Source organism: Aphis gossypii, chromosome X (assembly GCF_020184175.1).
Source record: "Aphis gossypii isolate Hap1 chromosome X, ASM2018417v2, whole genome shotgun sequence".
In the NCBI taxonomy this organism is placed as follows: Eukaryota; Metazoa; Arthropoda; class Insecta; order Hemiptera; family Aphididae; genus Aphis; species Aphis gossypii.
This window is the reverse complement of record NC_065533.1, coordinates 23,505,396-23,532,936: the sequence shown is the minus strand read 5'-3', so window position 1 is coordinate 23,532,936 and position 27,541 is coordinate 23,505,396. Positions and strand designations below refer to the sequence as shown.

The following is a 27,541-nucleotide window of genomic DNA, read 5'->3' as shown; positions in this document are numbered from 1 at the left end:
TGAGAACTGATAGAGCCCCCACAGGCGTTGATAATAACAACGATTGCGTGTGAGACTGATAAGGGCGACGGTGACACGATGATAACGGACGACGACGACGACGACGACGACGACGATTCCCTCGGACGACCACGACCGCGGCTGGTGTCGCGGTGGGCGACGGCGGGCGGTGGCGAGCGGTCCGCGGTGACCGTGTTCACCGTGTTCGGTCTTTTGTGTTCGAAACCACCGTCGCGGTCGTCCATGTTGCGTAACTTCGGACGCGGCGGCCGTGTGTGCACGTGCAGTGCTTCCGCCACCGCGCGACCTTCGCCCCCTCGCCGCCCCGTTCGGCCGATCGATCGTTTCGCCCGACGGCGGTCCGTCCGGCGATTACTGTTCACCGTTGTAGTTCCCCTTGATCTTACCCGTTTCCGACGAAACTCGCCTTCCCGCGTACGTCCTCGTCGTCGGTGTTTGTAGACGTGTTGGCTGCAGTGCGTCGCCCGCCCACGTCTTTTGGCCGACGGTGGTCCCGCCGAGGGGACTCCGCCAATTATTCCACAGCGCCCGTTAAAACAATTAATTAATAATCATCCGTTTAATCGTGTAAAATACATAGATAATAAAGATATCTTTATTATGTATGGTAAAATATGAAAACGGTCGATATTTATTTTTTTTTAAAATAGGTACCTATAGCTGATGAATACGATAGTCGATAAATAGGTACCTATACTACTATTTCACACGAGGCCTCAACTATAACAATAAAATACGTCCAATTTTTCTCGGAAAAGTTTCAGTCTTACACTTCGGGTTTATCGCTGCACGATCGTATTTTTTCATTCTGCTAAAATCGTAATACACTAGGTATAATTCGATATTATTATGTCATAGTTGAAACGTATTTTGATTTTTGATTTTTTCTCCGATCTATCCCGCATAAATCACTAATAATACGTCATCGATATTTGTAACCTATATATTTATGTTATATTATAAGATTTTAATACTAAAATATACTTTGACTTATATCGATGTACCTATACAAGAAATTAAATGATGAAATTTAATAATTAAAACGAATAAAAAAATATAATAATATCAATATTGAAATCGACCAAATTGTGCATATATATATATATATAATCTACGTTTATAAAAATAATAACTTTGGTAGTTTGGTATATATTGTGTATACGTATATTTTATACGCCGAATAAATTTAGTTTGTAACGTATATAAAACACGAAGAATATTCATTTAATAGCTACCTTTTGACCCAAAATTATACCTAAATCAGATTAATAATCAATAAAATATTCACGTGTTTTATACCAACGTAATTGTTATATACCATATACGTATAACATAAGTTTAAATATTTAATACTCGTATATTTGTTTATTGGGTAGGGTACTAGCGTGTGTCTAGTAGGATTTAGAAGAAGAATATTGATTTTTTGAATTTATTTTCTAGTTAATTTTAACTCTTAGTTAATGTCAATGAGCAAAATATAGGCCACTTAGACTTAAATCAATGTGTATAAAAATATTTGATCATATCATTATTAATCTTTTTGGAAATATAGCTCCGAAATAACGTTCATAATTGGTACGTCATTAGTACATGGAGGCTGGAGTAAGCATTCAAAACAAATTTAAACAGTTTGATGCAGCTGAAAAATAATAATGAAAATAGAAATATAAGGCGTTTAAAATTTAGTAAATAATTTAGCTAGCTATACCTAATAGTTATAACTATAACTATAATATTCTTATGAAATCAAATTTGATATATTTTTAAATTATTTTAAAAAATATGATCTTGAAAACTTAAAAAAATAATTGCATTGAATATTTTTTTTGAAAATTATGAATTTTAATTAATAACTGTAAGAAAAACTACAATTAAATATAAATATTTAATATGCAAAACTGTCTTTATACTAACGACGAAGCTAAATTATAACATATTACAAAAAAGTAACAAAAAGTATGTTGGGCTCCAGGAAAGTATAAAAGTAAAAATTGAATCAAAAAAATTTCAAATAATTATTTTTAAGTACTTGAAATATGGTTTTATATTAATTAGTATCCATGAAAAGTAAAAAGAACATTAACTTACAAAACAATCTTGTTTTTGGCTGATGGATAAAAGATAAAATATATAATGAATACCATTAAGCACATAACATAGGTACCTAATACAAAATAATATTTATATATTATATATATGGTCATATGGAGGTAATTTTATGTAGGTATATATTTATTATTTATAAAGACGTATATTATTAGTATGTACCTATGACAAAAACTATTTTAAATTTAAAATTTTACCAATTTTATTAATTTATTAAAGTATTAAAAATATGACCCTTCAATCACAGGTACACAAAAAATATAAATTTTCATGGAGGTGAAAAAGTGGCTTGACGATGAAAAACAAAATTGGCTCGTTTAACACTTCTATTAAAATGTGTTAAGTGTCGGAATAGATTAAAAAAGGAAGACAAACGCCCTGAAATCTGAAAACAATATAATATAACATAGCTGTATGGCCGTTAAACAGGATGACGTGGTGTGTTATTGGGCCAACAGCTTGCCTGTACGACTCACTGTCGACCGTGATGACCGTCGGGCAGTAGGAGCCGCGGTACGGTCGCGGCGTAAAAGTGACCGCGTCCGAGGTTCCAAGATGGAAGCCAAACGCTGCCTCCGTGTCTAACAAAATCGAAATTTGTTTGATACAATTGATAATAACATAAATTCTTAACAATATTTCACTCGCACACAACATAATGGCCTGGAAAATGTATTGTTTTTGTGTTTGATTTGCCGTTCGACACACGGAACACCGTCCGCCGTTTCCGCCCGCTAGTTGCATAACGTCCGCAGCCGCGTTTAAACAGCCTTGCCGTCGCCGCCACAGCCAACGCCGACGGACGGACGACGATTATCGGTGAACACACGGCAGGCGCCGCATAGGGTTAGTTGGGCCGTACGCGCGACGGTCTTGTTGTGGCGGCCCCGCCGACACGCGACCGATAGTCGACGCCGACATTGGACGTTTCCGACTCGACGAAACCCACTCGTCATCTCTAGTCCGCACAAATCGTCTCGTCGCTGGGCACGACCGACATCGTTATGACCGCCACCACCACCACCCCGTGTTCCAGGTACGTGCACAGTTACGTCTCTATGAATTGTTGCTGTAGGTTTTTGGTTGTATTGCGTCCAATGCGCCGTGTCACTCTGCCCGTGGCACCATTCGCGTTGACGTTTTTCCGAAACAACCACCGAGCGGCGTTTCGCACGCTCGTCTAGCGAGGTATTGTCGGCCAGTAACGGGGATACATTGTTCGATCGACGCGCAGTCTTTACGCGCGTGGATCTTGAACGTTTTCGATTGTTTTATCCTCGTCGTCCGTTCGATAGCTGTTAGATTTCACGTTCACCACCGTCATCTGTGCGTGAAATCCTGCTTAATCTCTGTCGCCGTCACATGAACGGTAGCGGAGTATCGTGGAAACTATCTATCTATTATCCATTGCCACTAAATTATGGTATCCTATTGTTGTGTGCTATTTTGTTAGTATAAAGTTTCTATCAAAACACCTAAACAGCATATTTTATTACCCATTCATGTATTTAGTAAATTATATTGGTAACTGCTATGGTTAGGTCTATGTGTAATTTGTTATTTGATTAGCGCTGTGTTCGGGATCAACGACTGTAAGGTTTAAAGATTGATTTTTCTATTATTGTGGTTAAGACTTAAAAAATAAACGCTTTTTTAGAACGAATGACTGTCATTTATAAGTTAGGTATAGGTAGGTTAACATTTTGTTGTTACTTAAACATTTTTTTTATACTTACAATACATATCTATTTTCTAATATAAATAAAACATTGGTCAATAAGTCTGTTACACAATACATACCTATTCAATATTGTATTAATCTGGTAGGTACTACGATAATATTTTCTTTTCACATTGCACAATTTAAATTTTATTTCATACTTATACTTAGTTATCTATTATGATATTTAATTTACCTTATTTTCTACTTATTTTGTGTCTTTTCTTGTTTAGCAATATTTCTAAAATTATAAAAGAAGTTAAATTTAATATATACCTGTATACTAAAATATTAAGTAGATGTAGATATAATGTATATGATATAGGTACCTACATATTTTTGAGTTTATTTATTTGTCAAATTCATATTTTTTTTTTTTTTTGTTTATTTGAGAATTTCTATGAAATAAGTCGTATTTATTAAAAACACTCAAGTAAATAATAAATGTATGATAATGAGTAATTTTTCTGGCCAAAGGGGTGGCTCTTGCCAAAATGTTAAGAACTGCTGATATAGTATTATCCCTTTTTAATATTGAATAAAATTATAACACTTAAATTAATTTTATTTATATGTACCAATATTAAAATAAAATAGTAAGAAAAATGTTTGAATAATATTTTTTATACAACACGTGATTTTATTTTATTTTTTCAAAGAAAAAGATGAGGCCAAATTTTTAACATATACTTTGATTATTAAAAATAAGTAAATTAATGATTAAAGATAAATTTGTTAGGTAATCAATATAAATTTATCAGTTTATTTAATAATTCACTTAGGGTTACATTTTCAAACTCTGCGATGAACAGCCACTGTAGGCAAGCCATATTGAATTTAAAAGAAATCAGAAACTGGCCTAAAAATATATAAATAGTTATATTTTTATGATATGAATATGTTAGGTATTTTATACCTATGTATTTAACTTCAGAAAATTTTTAAGATTATATTAGTTAATACCTACTTACATAATTTGATTTCATAACATTCTGACAAATTAAATATATCTACATTTATTATAATATACCTACCTACTATTGATTGTTGTAGTTTAAATATTTCACAATTTAAATGTTATTTAATTGTACCAATACCATTATATTTTTCTAAAAAAATTTTAAATTTAAATTTTTTATTAGAGCACAAATTTAAATGCTTAAAAAACTATAAAAAAAAAAACCTTATTTGTAAAATAATTAAATATAGGTATACAAACGATCATGCTGCAACTATGGTTCATTGATTTATCTTTTTAAAATATTTACCTACCTTATTAGATATTATAATCAAATAATTTAAAATTAAGATAATAAAAATAATAAATGTAGTTTTGTAATAAATAATATTACATGCTGTAATCTAGGTAAATAATGTGTTTGTTATTATTTATCAATGTATCAATATTTAAATATTATATACTTATAATTTAGAAAAAAATATATCAAATTTAAAAATGTAAAAATTAAAAATTGGTACTTTTCTTAATTAACTTAAAGATTTTTAAAGGAGCATATGATGATAATTAATTGGTTGGATAAATATAAATAACTTAATAATTTTAATATTGGCCTCTTGGCCTACCAAAATTCATAAGAAATGCCCGGATGGACATATCTTGCATGCCTTTGTATATGTTTATTTTTCATGTAGATGTAATCCTATTCTTAAAAAGTAAGATTGACATTATTACAGATAAAAAACCTAAACTGTATAAAAGAAAATTTTCAGGATAATATTTATTTGAATTTGAATTTAATTAAAAACTTGTATAATATAGGTATGTAAATAAATAAATAAATAGGTAATACCTACATAATAAATAGTTATAACGAAAAAAATATTTGAATACAAATTACTTAAATTATTTTATTAGGTATTTATATCTACTGTAATTTAAATGATCTAAAATTTCCATGATATTTTAAACATTAGACATTAATGAAATTCTTATATTTAGAAAACTCATAGAACTCCGGAAAACTCCTAATATACAATCTTTAGGTGCCTACAGACAAAACCCTTATTACAACTTATTTTGGCTTTGTAGTAGGTATTCATTTATTAATTTGATATCCATGTTTTATGCTATTATACTACTTAACATTATATTATATTTACATATATGTTCTATGTGCGTGGTTTACTTAATTTTCTCAGTAGGATAATATCATGCGATGATTGCATGAACTTTTAATAGATATGACACATAATTAGCATCCTGTATTTATTCTCTTTATCACTTAAATATTATTTAAATTCAATATTGAATATTTCCACTCATTCCTCATACTTATTTTTCAAATATATTTATTACAATATGCTCATGTATTCTTTATGCTTATGATTTATTATTTTTACTGTGAGAAATAAATTATTAGATAATTAAATTAATTTGTATGCATTAACTTTTTCTTTAATGACTGTATAATTCTATCATTTTTTCGATCTGTTGGATAAGGCCATTTTTTTTTTTTTTTTGCTATTTGTATAACATAAAATAAAGAGTTGATAATGTTAAAATGTATCAAAATATTAATTACTAATTTAATATAATAATAAATAGTAAATATAACAATAATACATTATTAATGACATCATTCTCAATATAATATTATTGAACATAATTTACATTTAAATGGGTGCTACAATATTGTATACCAATCAAATAATCAAAAATGGATTTTATAGGTATTATTGTTGCTAATATATTATTATTATTATAATTATTATTTTAAAGGAAACTTTGTATTTACATTAGTATTATATTATTATTTATTGAAAATATTTTTTATTTGTTTTAGAATGTATAGATACAGACAATATGGATCGTCTACTAATAGATAAATGAATGCTTTCCATTTAGGATCATGTTTAAAAACATAAAATTATTGTTGTTGATTTCTTGAAAATGCCGATATCATTTAAATGGATTGGAAATTTATTACTGTGGGTAAGTCATGAATAAATTAGTTGAAAATAGAGTTAGTATTATAAAGTACCTATATTAATTAAATTAAAAATGTATTATAATTGTATTGTTTTAGGAAAATTGGTGATGCCGAATTCCAAACTATGTTTTGTGTTGGTGTTATTGCTAATAACTACAACATTAAAATGCAGTTTAGCGATGTCAGTTATAGCTAAATACCCACAGAATACTCAGTCAGAATGTTTTTCAAACCATCTACTTCACATGGCTGTAGACAAGAGTTTAGGGGGTCGAGTTTACATTGGTGCAGTAAACAAATTAATACAACTAGAAGGGTCTAATTTAACTGTAGAAACATGTGCCAATACTGGTCCACTCTCAGATAGTCCACAATGTCCAGCAAATGGTTGTCCGACATCTCCACCCATTGAAACATCACTTACTGACAACTATAACAAAATTCTAATCATCGACTTAGAATCTCGAATGTTAATAGTATGTGGTTCTATTTTTCAAGGAGCTTGTAACAAGTATAAAATGTCTAATGTGTCATTACCAGCACAATTCATTCCTATGAGTATTGCTGCTAATACAGAACAAGCTTCTACGTATGCTTTCATTGGACCAGAACACTATAATAATTGGGGATATTCAAATGTATTGTATGTTGGAACCACTTTTACTAACAATGGAGATTATAGACATGCTGTACCAGCAATTTCAAGTCGTAGTCTTTATACTTTGAATTTAGCAGAAACCTCATTTTTAAAACAATCTTCACTCAACATTAACGTTAATTATCGTGATCGTTTTCTTGTTAAATATATTTATGGATTCAATTCAAGTGATTATGCATATTTTGTTGTTGTTCAAAAACATTCTCCACTGCCAGGACAAGAAGAATTAGGATATGTTACTAGATTAGCCAGAGTTTGTATAGATGATGCCAATTATGATAGTTACACTGAAGTTACATTGCAATGTATGGTAAAAGAAACATCCAACTCTGATGATTTGGTAAATTATAAACTTGCTCAAGACTTAAAGCTAAGTAATGCCGGTGAAGACTTAGCAGCTAGTCTTGGTATTGATACCAATGACCAGGTTTTAGTTGGATCTTTTTCACCAAGCCAAGGTATTACTAATGAACCAATGCCTAAATCAGCAATATGTGCATTTAGTATGCAATACATTGAATCTAAATTTAATGAAAACATTCATATGTGTTTTAATGGTACAATCAAATATCGTAATATGCCATATGTTTCCGGGTTAATATTGCAAGGAAATTGTCCTACTGCAGGGGTGAGTACTTATAAATTAAAAATCAATTAAACAATTTAAATTAAACTATTATTATTATTTTTATATAGTCAACTGGAAATATTTTAAACTTTTGTGAAATTGGCTTAAAAATATCAGGAACAGAGCCAATTACTACACAAGCTGCAATAAGTTTTCCCGATCATCTTATTTCTTCAATAACATTAGCAACAACAGAAAGAAATACCATTATTTTTTTAGGAACTTCTACAGGAATTCTGAAAAAAGTATAAGCAAATTATTTTTATTTAACAATTAACTAGCTAGGACTTAAGTATATTAAATTATATTTTACTATTTATGATTAATAGGTATTATTATCATCTGCAACACATGCTGTAAATTATGAAGAATTGGTCTTGGACAATGGAAATGCCATATTACCAGATACATCACTTACTACTAATGGAGAACATTTATATGTGTTAACTCGAAGCAATGTAAGTTTTGATATACTTAGTTTATTTACTTTTTTTTTTTACATATTTTCATAGTTTAAATAGAAGAATAATAATATAATAATTCTTATTGTTTATTTTAAGGTAATGAAAGTAAGAGTAGAGCATTGCTATAGTTTTACTAATTGTTCCTCATGTTTGGAAGCAAATGATCCTTACTGTGGTTGGTGTTCTCTTGAAAGAAGGTATAGTTGTATTATTATATATTTTTTTTGACATAGTTATTTTATTTTAAAAATTTATGGTTTGAAAACAGTTAAAAAAAAATGTATGATTAATGTCAATTAATTGATGAAAAATTAACAGTTAAATTTACAAACATATTAAACATTGATTATTTATATATATTTACTGTTTATTTAGTATTTATTTTTAAAGAAATAAGTCAATTATAAATAATTAAAATGTCTATATGGAATTAATTTCACTGGTTCAATAAATTTATAACTAATATATTATATCTTGAACAAAAAATACATGTATAAATATATATTTATAATTGTGCTGTTAACTTGAAACTAATTATTTATATTTTATGAATCCAAATATTAGGTGTACTGTTAGAAGTACATGTCAAAAAGCAAGCCATAGTTCACCACGATGGTTATCTCTTGGTACTGGTCAACAATGTATTGATTTTGAACAAATAAGTCCAGATCGGATTCCAATTCATCAAATGTCAAAGGTAATGGTTGTATTTGTTATTAAAAATAAAATGTTTTGTATTTTATAATCACATTATTTATGTAAATACACTAAATAGTAACATGTGTGGTGGAATGAAATATAGATTTATTTTATTTTATATTTTTCTTTCAGTTACAACTTGTAATCAAAACACTACCAGAATTACCTGCTGGAGCAAAATATCGTTGTGTTTTTGGCAAAAGTGATCCATTAGATGCAGTTGTTACACAATTTGGATTACAGTGCTCAACTCCTTCAATTCAGTCACGTCCAAAAATTCCAAAAAACCAAGATCATATATATGTATCTTTGTCAGTGAGGTCTTCTGAAACAAATAAGGACTTTGTAAGCAGAAATTTTGCTTACTATGATTGTTCAGCTCATACCAGATGTATGGAGTGTGTTAAATCCCAATGGGCTTGTAATTGGTGTGTCTACGAAAATAAATGTACCAATAACGTATCCAGTTGTCAGCGTATTATTATCAGCGGTGAAAATGTAAGTTAAAATTTTCAGCATTATATTTATTTATATTTAATTAATCACATTTTTTTCTTTAGAACCCCACTCGTCTTAAAAGCCATGGCGCAATGTTTTGTCCACGGTTTGTACAACCAGCTCAAAAAATATTACTACCTAATGGTGTTCCTAAAGAAATAGTTTTACAAGTAGAAAATTTACCAAATCCTCAAGTTGGACATACAGGTTTTCAATGTATAATTAATATTGAAGGAGCTAAACTCATGGTTCCTGCGAGGGTAGAAGAAAAATATATCGTCTGTGATAAAACTACTGTAAATTTATATATTTTTATAATTTAAGATACTATTTTATTAGAAAATATTTTTTATCATATATATTATTGTTATATATTTTAGTACTCATATGAAACTAATTCTGGAGAGTATGATGCTATGGTCAGTATGGTTTGGAACAGAAACCATCATGTTGATACAATAAATGTGACATTATATAAATGTGATATTCTTGGATCTCATAGAGAACACCCTGATTGTTCATTATGTGTTACACGCAACCGTAAATATCAATGTACTTGGTGCTTAAGTACTTGCGTGTATGCAGAAACCTGCTTAGAAACATCTAGCAATGAATGTCCAAAACCAAGAATAGACATGGTATTAAAAAATGTCAGAGTTATTTTTTATATGAGTATTAATTTTAAATTATTTTTTTAGATAAAACCTCTTAGTGGACCAATTGAAGGCGGTACTATGGTCACTATTGAAGGAAGTAATTTAGGTCTAAATAGAGAAGATGTTTGGGGAAAAATTCATATAGGTGGTATTTTGTGCCATTTAGTTGATTATGAAGTATCTGTAAAAATAGTTTGTAGAACTGGGCCATCAAATACTGAAAAGATTGCTTCTATTGTTGTTGGAAATAATGCTGGCTTGACTGAATCATCTGTACATTTTAATTATAAGGTATAATATTTAATCAATATAATATATTTAAATCTGTTCAATATTAATTGCATATATTTTGCAGAGTGTTAAGCTTGATAAAGTAACTCCTGGCATGGGACCCCAAAGTGGTGGTACACTTTTAGCCATTAGTGGACATAATTTAAACATTGGAAGCTCAGTGACTGCATTCCTTGATAATTTTCCATGCACAGTCAATACAACTCATGCTTCTAGCACAAGACTTACTTGTGTAACTTCGGCAGCCAATAGACCATTGACTGTGAATTCAATGCATTTAATTATTGATGGTTCTAATAGAACATTAGCCAAACCTTTTACCTATCGAAGTGATCCAACTGTTGCTGAAATTAAACCATTAATCAGCTTTTTGTCTGGAGGGAGAATGATAACAGTTCATGGTACAAATTTTGATATTATCCAAAAGCCAGAAATGGTTATCTATGTTGATTCTGATTTCATCCATCCCATTAATAAAACTGTAAGTGTATTTTTAATAATTTTATAAAAATAGAAAAATGGATATACTCTACAAAGCTAATATTTTTTTTTTTTTTACAGGAATGTATAGTTCTTAATTCAGCTCAAATGGAATGTCCATCTCCTTCCGCCAATGGCCAATTTTTAAAAAGTATAAAGAGTTATCGAAAGCGAAGAAGACACACTACTAATGGAAAATACTTAGATTCTTATTTGACTTTGAAAATTGGTTTTATCATGGACAATGTTGCTGCTGTCAAAGATTTAGAGAAACATTTGAAAGTTTTACAGTCACAAATTGTGTATGTGCAAGATCCAAAATATTTCCAGTTCCCAAATACTATTAAGTCATACAAAGGCGATACATTAGTTATAGAGGTTAGTAAACAGATTACAAAAGTAATATTATTCATTTAACAGTGTTAAATGTATTTTACTTCCTAATATGATTCCTTTAAATTACTCATTCCTGAATATTTTATCATCTATACCAACCCATTGAACTATTTTTTATATTTTTTTCTTTATTACAATATTTTAATCTGTATTATTTTATGGAAGTATATTTATTCTTTATTTTAATTATTAATTAGGGTGAAAACTTAAATTTGGCTTGTGACGAATCTGATGTTAATGTAACAATTGGAATGGAAGTATGCAATGTAACTTCTTTGGCTAATACACAACTAGTTTGTATCCCCCCTCAATATCAACCACAATCAATTGATGATTTTGGCTCGCCTACCAAAACAGGATTACCTTTAGTTGTGGTGAGTATTATTTTAAATTTTTTTGAATATAATAAGATACATTATAATAGTCAAAGCTCAGAATTCTCATGCATTAGTTAAATATCATGTTAATTAAGTAATTTATTATTTAAAATTAATTTAGAACAGTCATTATGTCATACATATCATATCCAAAATATTTAATTAAGTATAGTATATCAAATTTTGAATGATTATGTATACATATAAAATAATTATTCTAAGCTTGAAATGTAATCCTTTAAAACTAAATGCAATTTACATAATGTAATAATTTTGTATACATAGTTATAAAATTACTAATATTAATTGTGTAGTTTTAATTATTTATTTAACTAAATAGAATAATATTAATAATATTACACACATAAATTTATTTTTATGATTTATATATTTAGGTTCGTGTTGGTAAAAAACTAAGATTCAATGTGGGATACTTGCAATACGATGTGCTATCGACTTATTCATTTTCGCCTGAAGCAATTGCTGGTGCTGTTACAAGCGCCTTATGTATAATTATAATATTTTTCATCATATTATTTTTATACCGAAGAAAATCCACACAAGCTGAAAGAGAATATAAACGTATTCAAATTCAAATGGATACATTAGAAAGCAATGTCCGCTCTGAGTGTAAACAAGGTTCTATTACATTTCTTTATTTTGTTTTAATCTTTGATAATATATATGTATTTATTTTTTATTTGGGTGCATTTTGTATTTAATGATGAATTTTTATCAATTACAACTTAATACCAAGAATTTAAATGCTTTTTTTCTTAATAAAAATTTGATTTTTATGGTTTTTTTACAATAATTGTGTTTCTTGAATTTTAGCTTTTGCTGAATTACAAACTGATATGACTGACTTGACTGCAGATTTAGAATCTTCTGGTATACCTACATTAGATCACAATGAATATATTTTAAAAGTATTTTTCCCTGGTGTTCGAGATCATCCTATTTTGAATGAATCCAAAGTGAGTAATTATAACATTTAACCCTAAAAGAAACACTATTATTTATTTATCTATGTATTGTAATTATAGGTTGTTATTGCTGGATCAACAACAAATTATGATGCTGCTATGATGCAATTTGAGCAGCTTATAAATAATAAACATTTTGTATTATCATTCATTGATACTCTTGAATCTCAAAAAACTTTTAGTATTCGTGACAAGTGAGTACTTATAATTTAGCTGATCTTTCTACACATTTTTATATTTTACATAACTTTGATTTTTGATTTTTAGAGTCAATGTTGCTTCATTACTTATGGTTGTTTTAATGAATAAAATGGAATATGCGACTGATGTGTTAAGAAGTTTATTGCTTAGACTAATTGATAAATCAGTTATGTCTAAACATCCTCATTTAATGCTTCGAAGAACTGAATCTGTTGTTGAAAAAATGTTAACTAATTGGATGGCACTAAACATGTATAAGTATCTTAAAGATTATGCTGGGTCATCATTGTTTTTACTTTATAAAGCCATTAAACATCAAGTAGAAAAAGGCCCAGTTGATGCATTGACATATGATGCTAGATATAGTTTATCTGAAGACCGTTTACTTCGAGAACAAATAGATCATCGAGTTGTTGTGAGTATAATTTCAACAATATAATAAATAATATTTGTTTAATATTTTATTAATATTAACTTCTTTGATTTATATTTCAGAATTTATATGTTATGCAAGATGAATTAGATGATAAAGTGCAATGTAAAGTCTTAGACTGTGATACAATTAGTCAAGTTAAATCTAAAATTCTTGATGCTGTTTATAAAAATACTGCTTTCTCCCTTAGACCATCTGTTTATGATGTAGATTTAGGTAAGAATAATTAAAATTTAACTTGTTTATAAATTGATCAATAATAACATCAAATGTAAATTTTTTAGAATGGCGCCATGGACGGGGAGGTCACCTTACACTTCAAGATTATGATGTTACTACTAAAAATTTGTGTGGATGGAAAAAGTTAAATACCCTTGCACATTATGGCGTAAAAGAATCTGCTGTAATGACCCTTATTCCACGCCAACATGACACATACAATAAATCTTGTTTACAATCGTGCCATAATTGTAATTACTTAGAAATAATCTGCTTATAATTTTAAAAAATTCATTTAAATAATTAATTAAAACATTTAGGTACATCTGGATACTATTCTGGTGCCATTATATCAACAACTAATGGAGGCATTGAGACTGGTTCTAGTTCCACTGGTACTGTATATCACCTTGTTAGATCTACTGATACACAGCAACAATATCATACAAATAAGATGCCAGAAAGAACGCATAAGGCGATTCCAGAGATATTCCTAACTAGATTATTGTCTACAAAAGGAACAATTCAGAAATTTGTTGATGACTTTTTTTCAACAATTTTAGCAGCTAATGAAACTCTCCCGCCAGCTGTGAAATGGTTATTTGATTTATTTGACGATGCTGCTAAAAAATACAATATTATTGATCCAGAAGTTGTTCATTCTTGGAAGTCCAATAGGTACTAAAAATCCTGTATATTATTTAAGAGTTATTGCAACAATTTTTATTTCAAAATAATGTGAATGCTTAAAATTTCAATTTAGTTTTTATGATTGTTTTACTAAATTAGATAAATGTTTAATTTACAGTCTTCCATTGAGGTTTTGGGTGAATTTCATCAAAAATCCAGATTTCATATTTGATATTGACAAAACTCCTACTGTAGACTCTTGTTTATCAGTTATTGCTCAAACATTTATGGATTCATGTTCAACTTCTGATCATAGATTAGGAAAAGATTCACCATCAAATAAACTACTTTTTGCAAAAGATATACCTCAGTACAGAGAGACTGTATTAAGGTAATAATAATTTTTAATGTTATAATATAATGTATTTTATTATGTACCTAATATTTTAAAAATATATGTTAATAGTTTAATTGTATTTATATTATGTTATAAGTTAGATGATATAACTTCTAATTTTAACTAAAAAATAAATAGTACTTACATAATATTTCAAATTAATACTAAGTATTTATATATATATATATTTTTTTTTGTACTCAGATTCTATAGTGATATTCAAAAATTACCTCAAATAACTGATCAAGAACTAAGCACAACTATGCAACAGTTATCTGTTTCTCATTTTGGCCAATTCCACATAGTTTCTGCTTTGAAAGAACTGTATATTTATGCTTCTAAATATAATGATGCGGTAAGTTTTCATTCATTCAAAATAAAAATTGCTTTTCATAAAACTTTTATAGCTATGAAATATACGTGCTTTTTCAGGTTACATCATTTTTCAATTTTTTATTTTATAATTGGGGTAATTAAATTATAACTAAATTAATTACCCTACAAAATATCCAATACCAACTCCCTATAATTTAATAAAGATGAATATGTTTTATTTTTTATCATCAAATTAAAACATATCAAAAAAAGAATATACTGGATTGTATTCTTAATTATTAATATTAATTTACTGCTTATTATTATTATTATTTTGATGGAGAAATTTAATTAATCAATTTAAACTATATCTTAATGTTATTAATTTATTTTATTATTTTCTAGATTTTGGATTCATTAGAATTAGATCCTTATTGTCAAAAGATTAATCTCAGTCATAAGTTAAATAAGGTGGCTGGGACACTTGAAGGTGATGAAGCGGCCATATGCTGACAGTAGACTGATTATTTACTTGCGACTCTATCCTGTGATAAAGATGTTTTAATGTGTACAGATTACGTAGAAATTATATTGACTTTTTTAATAATATTTATATACATTATACACATATATATATATATATATAGACATTATGTTTTTAATATTAATTGCTATTTAGGCAAACCTAAGTTTATGATTGACCACCAAAATCTATACGACTTAATACTTGTTAGGTTGTTAAATTAATATTGTAGTTGTTTTATTGTTGAGCTGATCAAAACAATTTTATTTCACTAAAACACTAAAGACCGGACTTGGCTTATGTACATAATTGAATCATTATAATGAAAACTTAACGCAACTTCTTTTTTTAACATTCCCTTATTTTTTGAATATTACTTTTTAGAAACACAACCAAGAAATGTATTTATTTTATATTACTTTTAATTTTTCTAATAAATACTTTATGAAATATAACAGTTAAATAAATGTAATTTTTCTGATCAAAAACATTTTTTTGGTAATAAATTCAATAAACTTTTTCAAACATTTTAATTTATTTATTAAAAACAAATTGTAAATAAGGGAAGTACAAATTAGTAAACATAATTTTGTTACTATAATTACTACTTTTTAATATTATTTTTTTTTAATTATTCATTAATTAAACACTGAAATAATTTTTTGCTTCTTACTTTTGTACTACTTATATAAACTAAATAATAATTTAATAATTAAGTTAAAATATGTTTTTGTGTGGTCAAATAGAATTTACATGACATTGTAATAAGTTTTTTTTTCTGATTCCGTCCTGATAAACATGCTAAAAGTATGTGAAAACAGTGCAAAAACATTATAAAAGATTATATTCTAAAAAAAATTGTGTTTTCAAACACGCTAAATCTTTATGAACATTTTGTCATTGCTCCGTCTGTAAGTGAATTTTTAAATTGTATTGACATAAATGTTTAATTTTAAGTTACTATTTATAATTTTTGATTAAAATTTATTTGAGTTAAGTATATGTATATGTTTTTTTTTCAATTATTTTTGATGTTTAGATGATTGTGTTAAATAAGTTCAGTTCCCGTTTAATACATATGAATCTGCTTGTGTATCTTCAATTCATGTATGTTGGCATAGTCCAGCTTTTTTTTTATAATTGTTTCCCAATAATTTTACATTGCATTTATACTTGTATAATATTCATTTTAGATAACTATTTAATCTATTAATGTATTTATGGTCTGATTAATGTACACTAATGGTTTCATTTTATATATCCCTCACATTTCTGTCGATTAGTAATCAATAATGTATGTACAGTATTTTAACAGTTGCACAATAATTATATTTTAGTGATAGAGTAATAATGTACATTTCTCGCATTGAGTTATAACTTATGACAATGTTAAAAATATTTTAAGCATTACATTTTTTTTTCGTATCAATACTTTCATAAACTTACCCTTGCAGTAAAACTTTACTGTTAAAATACTGTACACCTACTTGTCTTAGTTATATTAAAATCTCTTAGATCTCACTAACTTATGTCTATTCAATTATGTGTCCATATGAACAAATTGTATTGTTGCATTTATCTGTATTTGTATAATTAATAATCTAGCATTTTGATAACTTCAAGCGTATAAAATCAAAAACTTTTCTCTATTTCTTTAGTGTAAAGTGTATAAATATTATTTTAAGATTTAGTATAAATGTTAAAATGAATTACATATATATGTTTGTGTATATATTATTATATATATAGTAAAATATTATACTATTATAATGTGTTCAAAACGTTTTTAGGAAAGTATTTTACACAAAAAAAAAAAAATGCAAATTAAACATTGATCTAAATTTATTTATTATTAGTATTTTTATAATTATTGTTGTATTCTGGTATAAAATAGACGAGTACTTTTTTTATCATACCAATCCACAATTGTCTGTAAAATCATCTTTAACAATTTTTCAATAAGCTGTATATAAACTACATATTTCAAATATCAAATGTTGTGTACAAGAAATTAAATACAATAGTGCACTTATTTCTTTAGAAGTATTATCACTGCACACATGTATGTATATTGTATGTGAATACAATTATACCTACATCATAAATTCAGCATCATAATTTTCAGAAAAAAAAATAATTCTCTAAATACCATTCTGAAAAAGGTTAAGTTGATTATTAATTTATTGTATTCATTAATGTTTTAGATTATATTATATTGTTGAGCAATTGTGTTTTATGGAGCATTCAACTTGACTGGATTATAATAGTATAATATGCTGTTCTGTCATCTTAATAATTTATTGATATTTAAGATATATTTTTAATTAATAATCAAGGTGTATTGTACAAAAATATACAGTCATCATTTTAATGACAGCCAATTAAATTGAATGATTCATGGTACACAATTTGATTGTAACCTTCACAAAATACTAAATATTAATGACTCTAAGACAAATATTGATTTTTTTCTACACATTTATAAATTATTGTATTAATGTATAATGTTAATTATGTACATAAAACAATTATGTTGAGTCATTTTTCGTAAGTGTATTGTTCATATGATATACATATTAATATATTATAAATTGATCTATATTCTATATGCCTTTTTACACTGTTTTTTACAGTTAATTATTCAGTGGTAAAAAGCCAATGATATTTATTGCCAAAATTGGTATTTATTTAAACAAATAATAAAGTAACATGTTAAATGTTGCTGTTAAATTCTTTTCAATGTAACAAAATTGAATTAATCCGTTTTTGGCCTAATTTATAAAACTGTGAATTGTTAAATTGTTATGGCTTATGCATAATAATTTAAATGTCATTGAACTGCCTATTTTTACTTAATGATTATATGTTTTGTTTTAAACCATCAACTCTCTGAGAATTGTGATAAATTTAAATGAACTGTTTTTTCTTCTTAAACCGAGCAACACACTTAAATAATATGTTTCAAATTTATGAAAACCTTATGCTTTATTACTCTAACTCTCACTAAACATTTCATGAGTCAATAGTGAGTTGGTCCCATAACTATGATTTAGTGACCATTCAATTAATTAATTTATGTTTACAAATCAACATTATTATAAAATTAAAATATTAATTTTTAATTTTTAACTAGAATTATGCAATTATTCTTATGTTAGGTTTTTGTTTATAATTTCAATTTAAAATGCATATTTTATATTAAATTGTTTAGAATATTTACATAGATATTGATTAATTTATGATAGGTATTTATATTTTAAAAAACTCCTTCTTTTGCAGCTTATTGGTGTTATTTTATAAATAGTCAGAAGCATATTTATTTAAAGATTTAAGGTATACTCTTAGTTCGTTTTTTTTAAATTCATATTAGGATATAGATTACAGAGAAGGGGGATTTGGGTGTCGTATCTCCCCCCTATGTCCTTTTTTTTTTTTTAATAAAAAATTGGCTAACTACGTTTATGTACTGATTTTACTATAAATATTGTTATACTATATTGTCTATGTTTTATAGAAATAATACAAAATAGTAGAATTCCCTATTAATGATGATAATATGTATTAATATTATTAATAATAACTAATAATTTACTAACTGTACACAAATACTTCGTAGTGAATGCATATGCATAGGTATCACTAATGCAGTGTTGCACAAATATACCTATATATTGCATTGTGCCTATTAATGGTAGTAGTAGTTCCAAAATAAATCAGCGAGCAGTTAAGTATTATCACTTATCGCTAATTGATGAATAGGTGATATGTAATAAAATTTTAACTCGCTCCCTCACCAAACATACACAAACATGACCAAATTACGCCACTGGTTAGGTTTTAAAATATCGACGGTATTTTAAAACAATTGTACTAAATGTTGTTGGCTTTTTTCCTAGCAAATAGTTTTATAGCAAAAAATATATCCAGCTCAATTTTAAAAATAAAATGATTTAACACAGCTGCAGGCTTTAATCACTGTCAATATCATGCACGTGTGCTATTTTAAAAATTGCTAATAATATAATGTTGAATTAGAATTACGTTCCATTAAGAATTCACACTAAAAGGATAATTTTAATATAGTGTAAAGTAAAGGCCAAGAATTGCCCTGATAACAATTTTTAGCGTTTTTAGGTGGATAGTCAAACGGAATTCAGATCAAGAACTGAGAAGTCGTATTGAACTTTGCCTAAATCAAGAGTTTTGTAACCGGGATATGTACATCAATGGCGCTATAGTCAACGACATTCTTAAAACACGGAAAATAAATCATCGGGTTGCGTTGTTATTTAGACATCACCAGCGTAAAAATCTTTGACACATTTGGACAAAATCATATTATCAAACGGTTTTTAGAAGTACTCCCAATTCCATCAAACCTTCACCACTTGGTATTTTCTCTAATCTCCGTTAACAACTTAATAATTAAGGCAAACAGAAAATCATCCATGCTAATCAACAGGCTTCGAAGCGTACCCCGAGGCAAGGATCACTGTTTCATCCAACAATATTTGCTAAAGGGTTTGCTAATGATACAACAATCATAGCCAAGAATTTAGAAAGTGTTACCGTACTAATTGAAATGACCAGAATCTTGTCCTCTTCAGTACAAATGTGAATCAATTTATTAAAATCACACCAAAAGTAATAACGTTACCAGGATTCTTCCACAATTCCATCGTTTGAAGACACTGGCCGCATAAAATATTTGGAAATAAACTTCAAAGACGATATCGTTTTTAATCAAAAATAATTTTTTACTCACCTAAAAATATACTTTAGGAATCTAGTATTCTGGTTACTTAATATCGACGAAGAGGTTATCAAAAACTCAATATATTGAATCAGTCTGGAACTGATTCACCCCCTGCAAACAATTTTTAGTAGATCTTCCACAATAGCCATTTCTTATATGATGCTTATACATGCTTATACGACAAGGTGTTAGGAAAATATGTGGACTACCAAACGGTACTCTCATTCCAATAGTCTATAATGATCGTAAAATTTGAGGTTTGGATATGCTGCGAATGTCATGAGAGGCCTTATCGGAACACCTTGCGGGTTGCCCAAAAACTCCCTAGAATAAATGATTTGCATCTAAAGGCTGATCAGAATCTTACGGATGAGGTAGCAAATTTCGTCTTCGCTTGGGAAATATAACAGTTCAAAATGCGTAAGACATCCGTTCGGGGTTGCGTGTGGGAAAATTAAATAAATGGAAATAGTTGTCCCAGAAAGGCATAGGTGGTTTTTGGTACGATAGTGCATTCTGGCGAACGCCTGAATGTTAAACAAAGACGGGATTTCGAGCGAAAATAGACAAACTCGATAAAAGCGTCGATGGACTTAATGTCGAACCGTGGAATAGTAGGTCGCAGTTTAATTGATAACCTAGTTAATACAAAACGCGGCTAAATATCGCGTTCGTTCGGCACTGGCCAATCTATTCTGGAGTAAAAACTTCGAAGTATACGAGGAAATCTATTGTTAAACAATGAACGACATCATCTAAAACCACGGTGCTAATATTATAATGAGAAATTTTGGATAAATCTTTGATTAAACAATTCATTGGGAAATAAATTACCCCCAAGAAAAACAGCATATATAAATATGGTGTTCAGGGTTGTAGAGTTGTTAAATTTTTAACATTTCGAGAGCTTCCTTTTCTTAAGCTCTTAAGCTCAACCAGCAATGGAAACTATCTTACACTCCTTCTATGATGCATTTTATAAATCATTCATATTTTAATTTGTTCCTTACTACTACTACTAAAAAAAAAGCTCTTCAATTTCACTATAGATATTAAAGAATAGATAGGCCATTGCTATATTTGCTATATTAATTAATAGAGGAAAATGTGACGGAATGAGGAAGAGAGAAAGACAGATTTTATCAATGCCTCTCATTCTAGCAGAAGTATCATAAATTATATTTTGTAATTATTATAATTGCTGGACGCATAAATAATAGATATTGGAAATCATAAATTATAATAAAAACATAAATAGGTATATAATAATATAAATATGATTGTAGTAATAATTGTACGCGTTTTCTATTACGTATACTGTTATAATTTATTTCATCATTTAACTTATTTACTCCTAAGCCCTAATTGAATATTTATACTAGAACTATGGTTCATAATTATTGCAGAGTTTGTAATGCTTTATCTAAGGATAATTAAGATTTACCATTTCATAGGTAAAATCATAGTCCCTTATGGGTTATTTTAAACTAGTAGTGACAGATATTAAATGTTAATTAATTAATTATTATGATGGTTAGATTTCCTAAGAATTTGGAGAAAAAAAAAGGCAAAAATGGACATCAGCATTAGAGTTGCAACAAATTGGTGGTTTAGCAATATATTTGTGGAAATCACTTTATATGATATTTATATTTTTAGTAATGCTAGAAAAATATTGAAATCTAATGTTATACCATTGTAAGAATACTGTATTTTATTTATTAATGAAAATTGAAGTATAAAATGTAATTAAACAAAAACTTTCATTTTAGCGTTGTTCAATGTTCAGATGATGAGTCTTGCGCACCAATTACTTGTACTTCTGAATCTGGTAATTATTCATAGCATGTATTTTTTTTTGTTAAAAGTTAAAATTATACGTAAAGATTTCTGTACCAAATACATTAATAATGTCTGTTTTCTAAAGTGAGTTATAGAACACCTAAACGGAAGAAGGTAGAACAAACTTGCGAAGTAACTAGGTACTCCCAAAATGTATGTATTATGTATCATATTTTTTAAAATTATTAACCTAAATTATTATACTAAATCACTTAAGTTTAATTTTAATGGGGTTTTTTAACACTAGATGTCATAAAAATTTATTTGGAATGGTAATCGATTTGGCGATTTGAGTGGTTAGGTTAGTATTTTTTGGACTTGTAGTTATAATTACTATTGTACTTGCTGTAATATAATATAATTTTGTATTTGAATTTTACTATTTTTTTTTTTTTAAATTGGTTCTCACAATTTACCATGATATTTTAAAGTTAATTTTTTTCAGGCAATGGATTCATATGTACTATAAAAACTCATTAAAAATGGTCTGTCTAGAAAAAGCAGCCTTATACAAAAGAAATTAAACAATTTTCTGTAACCCTCCAGTATTATTCTCCTAAAGCATATAACTATGTAAGAAAAACTTTTGGTAAATTACTTCCTCATCCTAGGACACTACATAGGTGGTATATGGTTGTAGATGGGAACCCAGGTTTCATTAAAAAATCTTTTGAAGCAATTACTAATGAGGCAAAAAATCGTCCGCTTTACTGCTTTACTACTAACCTAACCTAGCCATTGATGAAATGTGCATAAGACGTTACGTTGAAATGGAAAGTCGAAAAAGATACATGGCTATATTAATATGGGTGCAGAATACTCATATGAAAATGACGATAAACTATTACCTAGCTAAAAATGCATTACTATTTTTAATAGTATGAATTAATGAATACAGGAAAATGTCAATCACATATTTTTTAATAAATGGATTAAGCGATGGTGAGAGAGCAAATTTATTAACTAAAGCTATTGACTTTTTTATGACACAGGACGTATACATTTATGTTCTGTAACGTTTAAATCGTTTGATGTTGCATCAGTAAAATGTAAAACATCAACAGAACTTGGTGCAAACTTTAATATAGAGAATGGAAAACCATATATAATAAATAATTGCGGACAAAAACTTTATATTTACTATGATCCTGCCTCTGCCTATATGCTTAAACAGTTAATTTTATACGTAATGCATGGGAATTCAAATCAGTAATGATAAATTCAAAAGGAAAAAAAAATATGTTGGAAATATAAAAAAATGTTGAACGAAATTGAACAGAAAGAAGAATTAAGGACAGGGACTAAACTAACCCAATGACACATCGAATTCAAGAACGAAAAAATGAATGTTCGTCTAGCTGCCCAGACCCCTAGTGACGATGTAGCAGATACGCTAAGTTACTCAAAAAATCAAAATGATTTCTTTAGTGATGTAGAACTAACAGCAGAATTCATCAGATACATAAATAATGTTTTTGGTATTTTAAATAGTAGGTCAAAGTTTTCAATAAATCCATACAATAAGGCTATTCCAAGAGATACTATTGAGCAGTACACAAGATTTATGTAAGATTTTATACCATAAATCAAAAGTTTAGAATTTTCCGATTGTATTTAAGTTACAAACTCTGGAAGAAAAACAGGTTTTGTAGGATTTATTTTAGGTCTGCAAAATTCAATATCTATGTTTCATGACCTATTGGCAAAAACAGATTCATATTTTCCCCTATGTATAAGATCAGTCAAGACTATATTCAGACAACGTTTTCTGCAATCAAAAGTCGATTGAAATATAATAATAATTTTCCTACTTGTAGGGAATTTAAAGTTGTATGCAAGCGAATTATAATTCACAATGAAGTTGTTGGTTCTATATTTGGAAATTGATCAATGCTAGAAAATACAAAACATTTGTCATTAAATACAAATAAATGTGAGAAAAATGTAATATTCAACCTAAATAGTCATTGGTTGCCAGAAAGACATCTAGATGATCATGATTACTTTGAAACTTACATAAATATGACTAAATATATGAAAGACATATGTCATTATATAGCTGGATTTGTAGTAAAAAAGTTGTTGAAAAAAGTTTCTTGCCAATTTTGCCAAAATTCTTTAATAAAATTTGGATGTAACAATGATGACGAAAAAATTTTAATAAGTTTAAATAATCGTGGAGGGTTGATAATTCTTAGTATAAGTGATAAAATTATATGTGAGGAAATGGAAAAAATATTCAGGGCATATGAACCAATTTATTTTAGTAGTACTAGAAATAAACTATAGGTACCTACTTATTAAATAAATTGAAATCCTGTTTGTATAAAACAAATAATACATTTCTTTTGATTTGCCAAAGTCAAACTTATGCTTTACATATTCATCAAAATAAATTTGTTAATTTAATTGCTGTGACATATGAAGACATTAGAGTTTTCTACGAGCTACGTAAAATAAATGATATAAATATTAAATCAGGAAAAACAAGGTCAAAATTGACGAAATTAGTATATTTCAGACACCAATGATTTACATTAACTAAGTACATATAGGTAGGTAACATAAAATAAATACCTAGGATACCTACCTATTAAAGATAATATCTATGACGTATAATTAATTACCAATTACAAACTATTAAGATTTAAAATAGTATGCTATATATTGTATTGATTGTTCTATTATCATTTAATATTTATTAATTCATAAACTTACATATACTAATATTATAATATTAACATATTGACAAATAAAGTGAAATAAACAAAATTAGATCCTAATTCTATTATCTATTATAAAAAAAACTTAAAAGCAGGAAGTTAGCAATTTTTTAGCATTTGTAAACCAATATTATTATTTTGAAATTGTATTAGTTTTATAATAATTTTATTTATGTACCAATTGTAATTTATTAAATTATATTTTTTCTATTTTTTAGAATTTAATATGTATTATTTACTAATTGAATTGTAGGCTACTAAAGTTGTTTTGAATAAAGCATACTTAAGTTATGAAAGAATATTGTTCTTAGTAATCATTTAGAATACATGCTTATCATATAAATTTACTTAGACTATCTACCTATATTATGTAATTTTTATGTTTTATATATTGTACTTACCTACCTTTGTAAATTTAAGTTTATTAAGTAAAGTTAAAAGCACCGACTACCATCTGTGTTAAAAGATTGTGTCATCTAAAAATAAATAATATTAACGATGATCGCAAACACAGTTTCACATGTCTTAACATAGTAAGTTAAACTTACCAATTATCATGACAAATTAGATTTATTTTATCATGCTAATTACGATTTACAATCATTATTAAACGGAAGTACATACAATTATACAAATACTAGCCGACCCGTCACAGCTTCGCCTGTGATTGGTCGTTTATTTTGTCTTCAGACGATGATATATAGAATTTTTTATTCAAATTCTATCGTTTAATAATATCGGCAAGTTAATATTAAAAACGGATTATGAAAACGTATTGAAATGTTTCTATCGGTACCAGCAGACTGTCAGCTATAAGTTATAACAGTAAAAAATGTTTGCCGTATCGGTTTAGTATAGTTTTCTTGGTTAGCGCGGTCATAGAAAACCCTTTACAATTTTATGTACTCGTATATCTAGTAACTAAACCCTTCTCTGCGATGTCCTTTTTAATTTAAAAAAAACTGCACGACGATCCAATAAGTAGTTTCGGATTTTATACTGAACAAAAAAAGCGACTTCATTTTATATAGTAATATAGAATAATAGTGTATAACATCTGAATAATAATTATTTAGATAAATGCATGTAGCTACTCTGATTTTGTTACATCCAATCAGGGAATCTTATTTTAATTTCTCATTGTTTTCGGTCGAATGATCTATCAATTTTCATATAGTCTGCGATAATACAGTATACTACTATTTGAACATTCAGTTGATAAAATAGCCGATTTCACTAAAGGGATGGAACATATTATACAGTCGAGTCTCGATAACTCAAAAACCTCAATGACTCGATTTTTTTTTTTTTGTTCCTAAAAGTACGTTTTCCTTGCAGCGTCAAGACGCCGCATCGAACGCTGTCTATAAACCTATGTATTTTGAATGTGACGCGGCGACGGCGGCGTCTGGCGACAGCACTGGTCTCGGACCAGTGTAGAGCGTCCAGACGCAGTGACCAAACGCTGCATTCGGACGCTGCAAGGAAAACGTACCTTAAGGAATTCCTATACACTAAATGTAATATTTATAAGTCGAATTAATTTTTACCTTCCTTGAAATTCAAGTTATCGAAACTCGACTTTATATTTGAAAATTTATAACAAATACATAATTATATTATGTTCAACAAGCATTAATGAGAGGTCATTTGGTAAATTTAGAAGGCATTCTGCCAGCGCTATCCGTCTTTTCTTCACTGCATGATAAGATAAAGTGGTAGAGATTTAAACAATACTCATCTTTTAAATTTTGATTTATCTAAAAAAAAAAAAAAAAATCGAGAAATTCATAAATGTGGCATCGAGTTACCCTCCACTCGTATCAATTTGGTAGGTATTAAAACGTTTAAAACGCTCGTTATATCACATCTTTCCCATTCCAAGGTCTTAGAAACATTCGTCACTGGACTAATATAGTAGTTTATATAAATAAATAGAAGTGTAAAAAATAAAAGTACGTAAAAATTCATGAAAAGTGCTTAAAAACAAGAAAATTGACAAGTGCGTCAAACGGATAACCTCTTGAACGTATCGGTACTCAGATACAACAAATAACAATTACTATAATCACGTATAAATAATACCCCGCCCAATGGCCGACATTTAACCCATATGGCTGGGCTCCTGCGCTATAGCAGATACTAGAATTCTGCCCGAGCTCGTGCGAAAATCGATTTCGGTTGCTGAAATGCTTCGAGTGACGTGGTGCGCGGGGTCGACGACGCGTCAACGCAGTTGTCAGGGTCACGAATATCGATTGTAGAATTCTCGGGCCGGAATAATATTAAGGATTTTTTTTTTTTTATTCATCGAAATACTTAAGTACTCAGGTACATAAATGTAGGCATACGATAATTTATTTTATATTTTAAGTTATTGTGTTATATTATAGCCGGTCATCGAAGAGGTATTAAAATATTTTATTTTACTTTTTTTCCATTCTATTTCATTAAAAAAAAAGTTCTTAGAAAACACGTATCCCCTCTGTCCCTCTACCATTTCATTAAAATCAACTGTATGAATATTTAAAAATATACTGCTCTGATTTTGGTATAACTTTCAAACATTTT

At 28.1% G+C, this 27,541-nt stretch overlaps 1 protein-coding gene across 1 annotated transcript; it reads left to right on the top strand.

Moving 5' to 3' along the window:
- The first annotated feature begins 2,753 nt into the window (after positions 1 to 2,753).
- Positions 2,754 to 15,766, top strand: LOC114121254 (plexin-B). Its single transcript, XM_027983502.2, has 24 exons — positions 2,754 to 3,163; positions 6,652 to 6,800; positions 6,895 to 8,084; positions 8,153 to 8,329; positions 8,414 to 8,542; positions 8,645 to 8,745; positions 9,113 to 9,245; positions 9,380 to 9,745; positions 9,808 to 10,041; positions 10,126 to 10,383; positions 10,444 to 10,692; positions 10,757 to 11,173; positions 11,254 to 11,550; positions 11,766 to 11,942; positions 12,341 to 12,584; positions 12,780 to 12,922; positions 12,992 to 13,125; positions 13,199 to 13,547; positions 13,628 to 13,781; positions 13,850 to 14,035; positions 14,105 to 14,462; positions 14,593 to 14,805; positions 15,016 to 15,166; positions 15,532 to 15,766. The coding sequence occupies exons 2-24, from the start codon at positions 6,776 to 6,778 to the stop codon at positions 15,637 to 15,639; spliced, it is 5,793 nt and encodes a 1,930-aa protein (XP_027839303.2). The 5' UTR covers positions 2,754 to 3,163; positions 6,652 to 6,775; the 3' UTR covers positions 15,640 to 15,766.
- Positions 15,767 to 27,541: the final 11,775 nt, after the last annotated feature.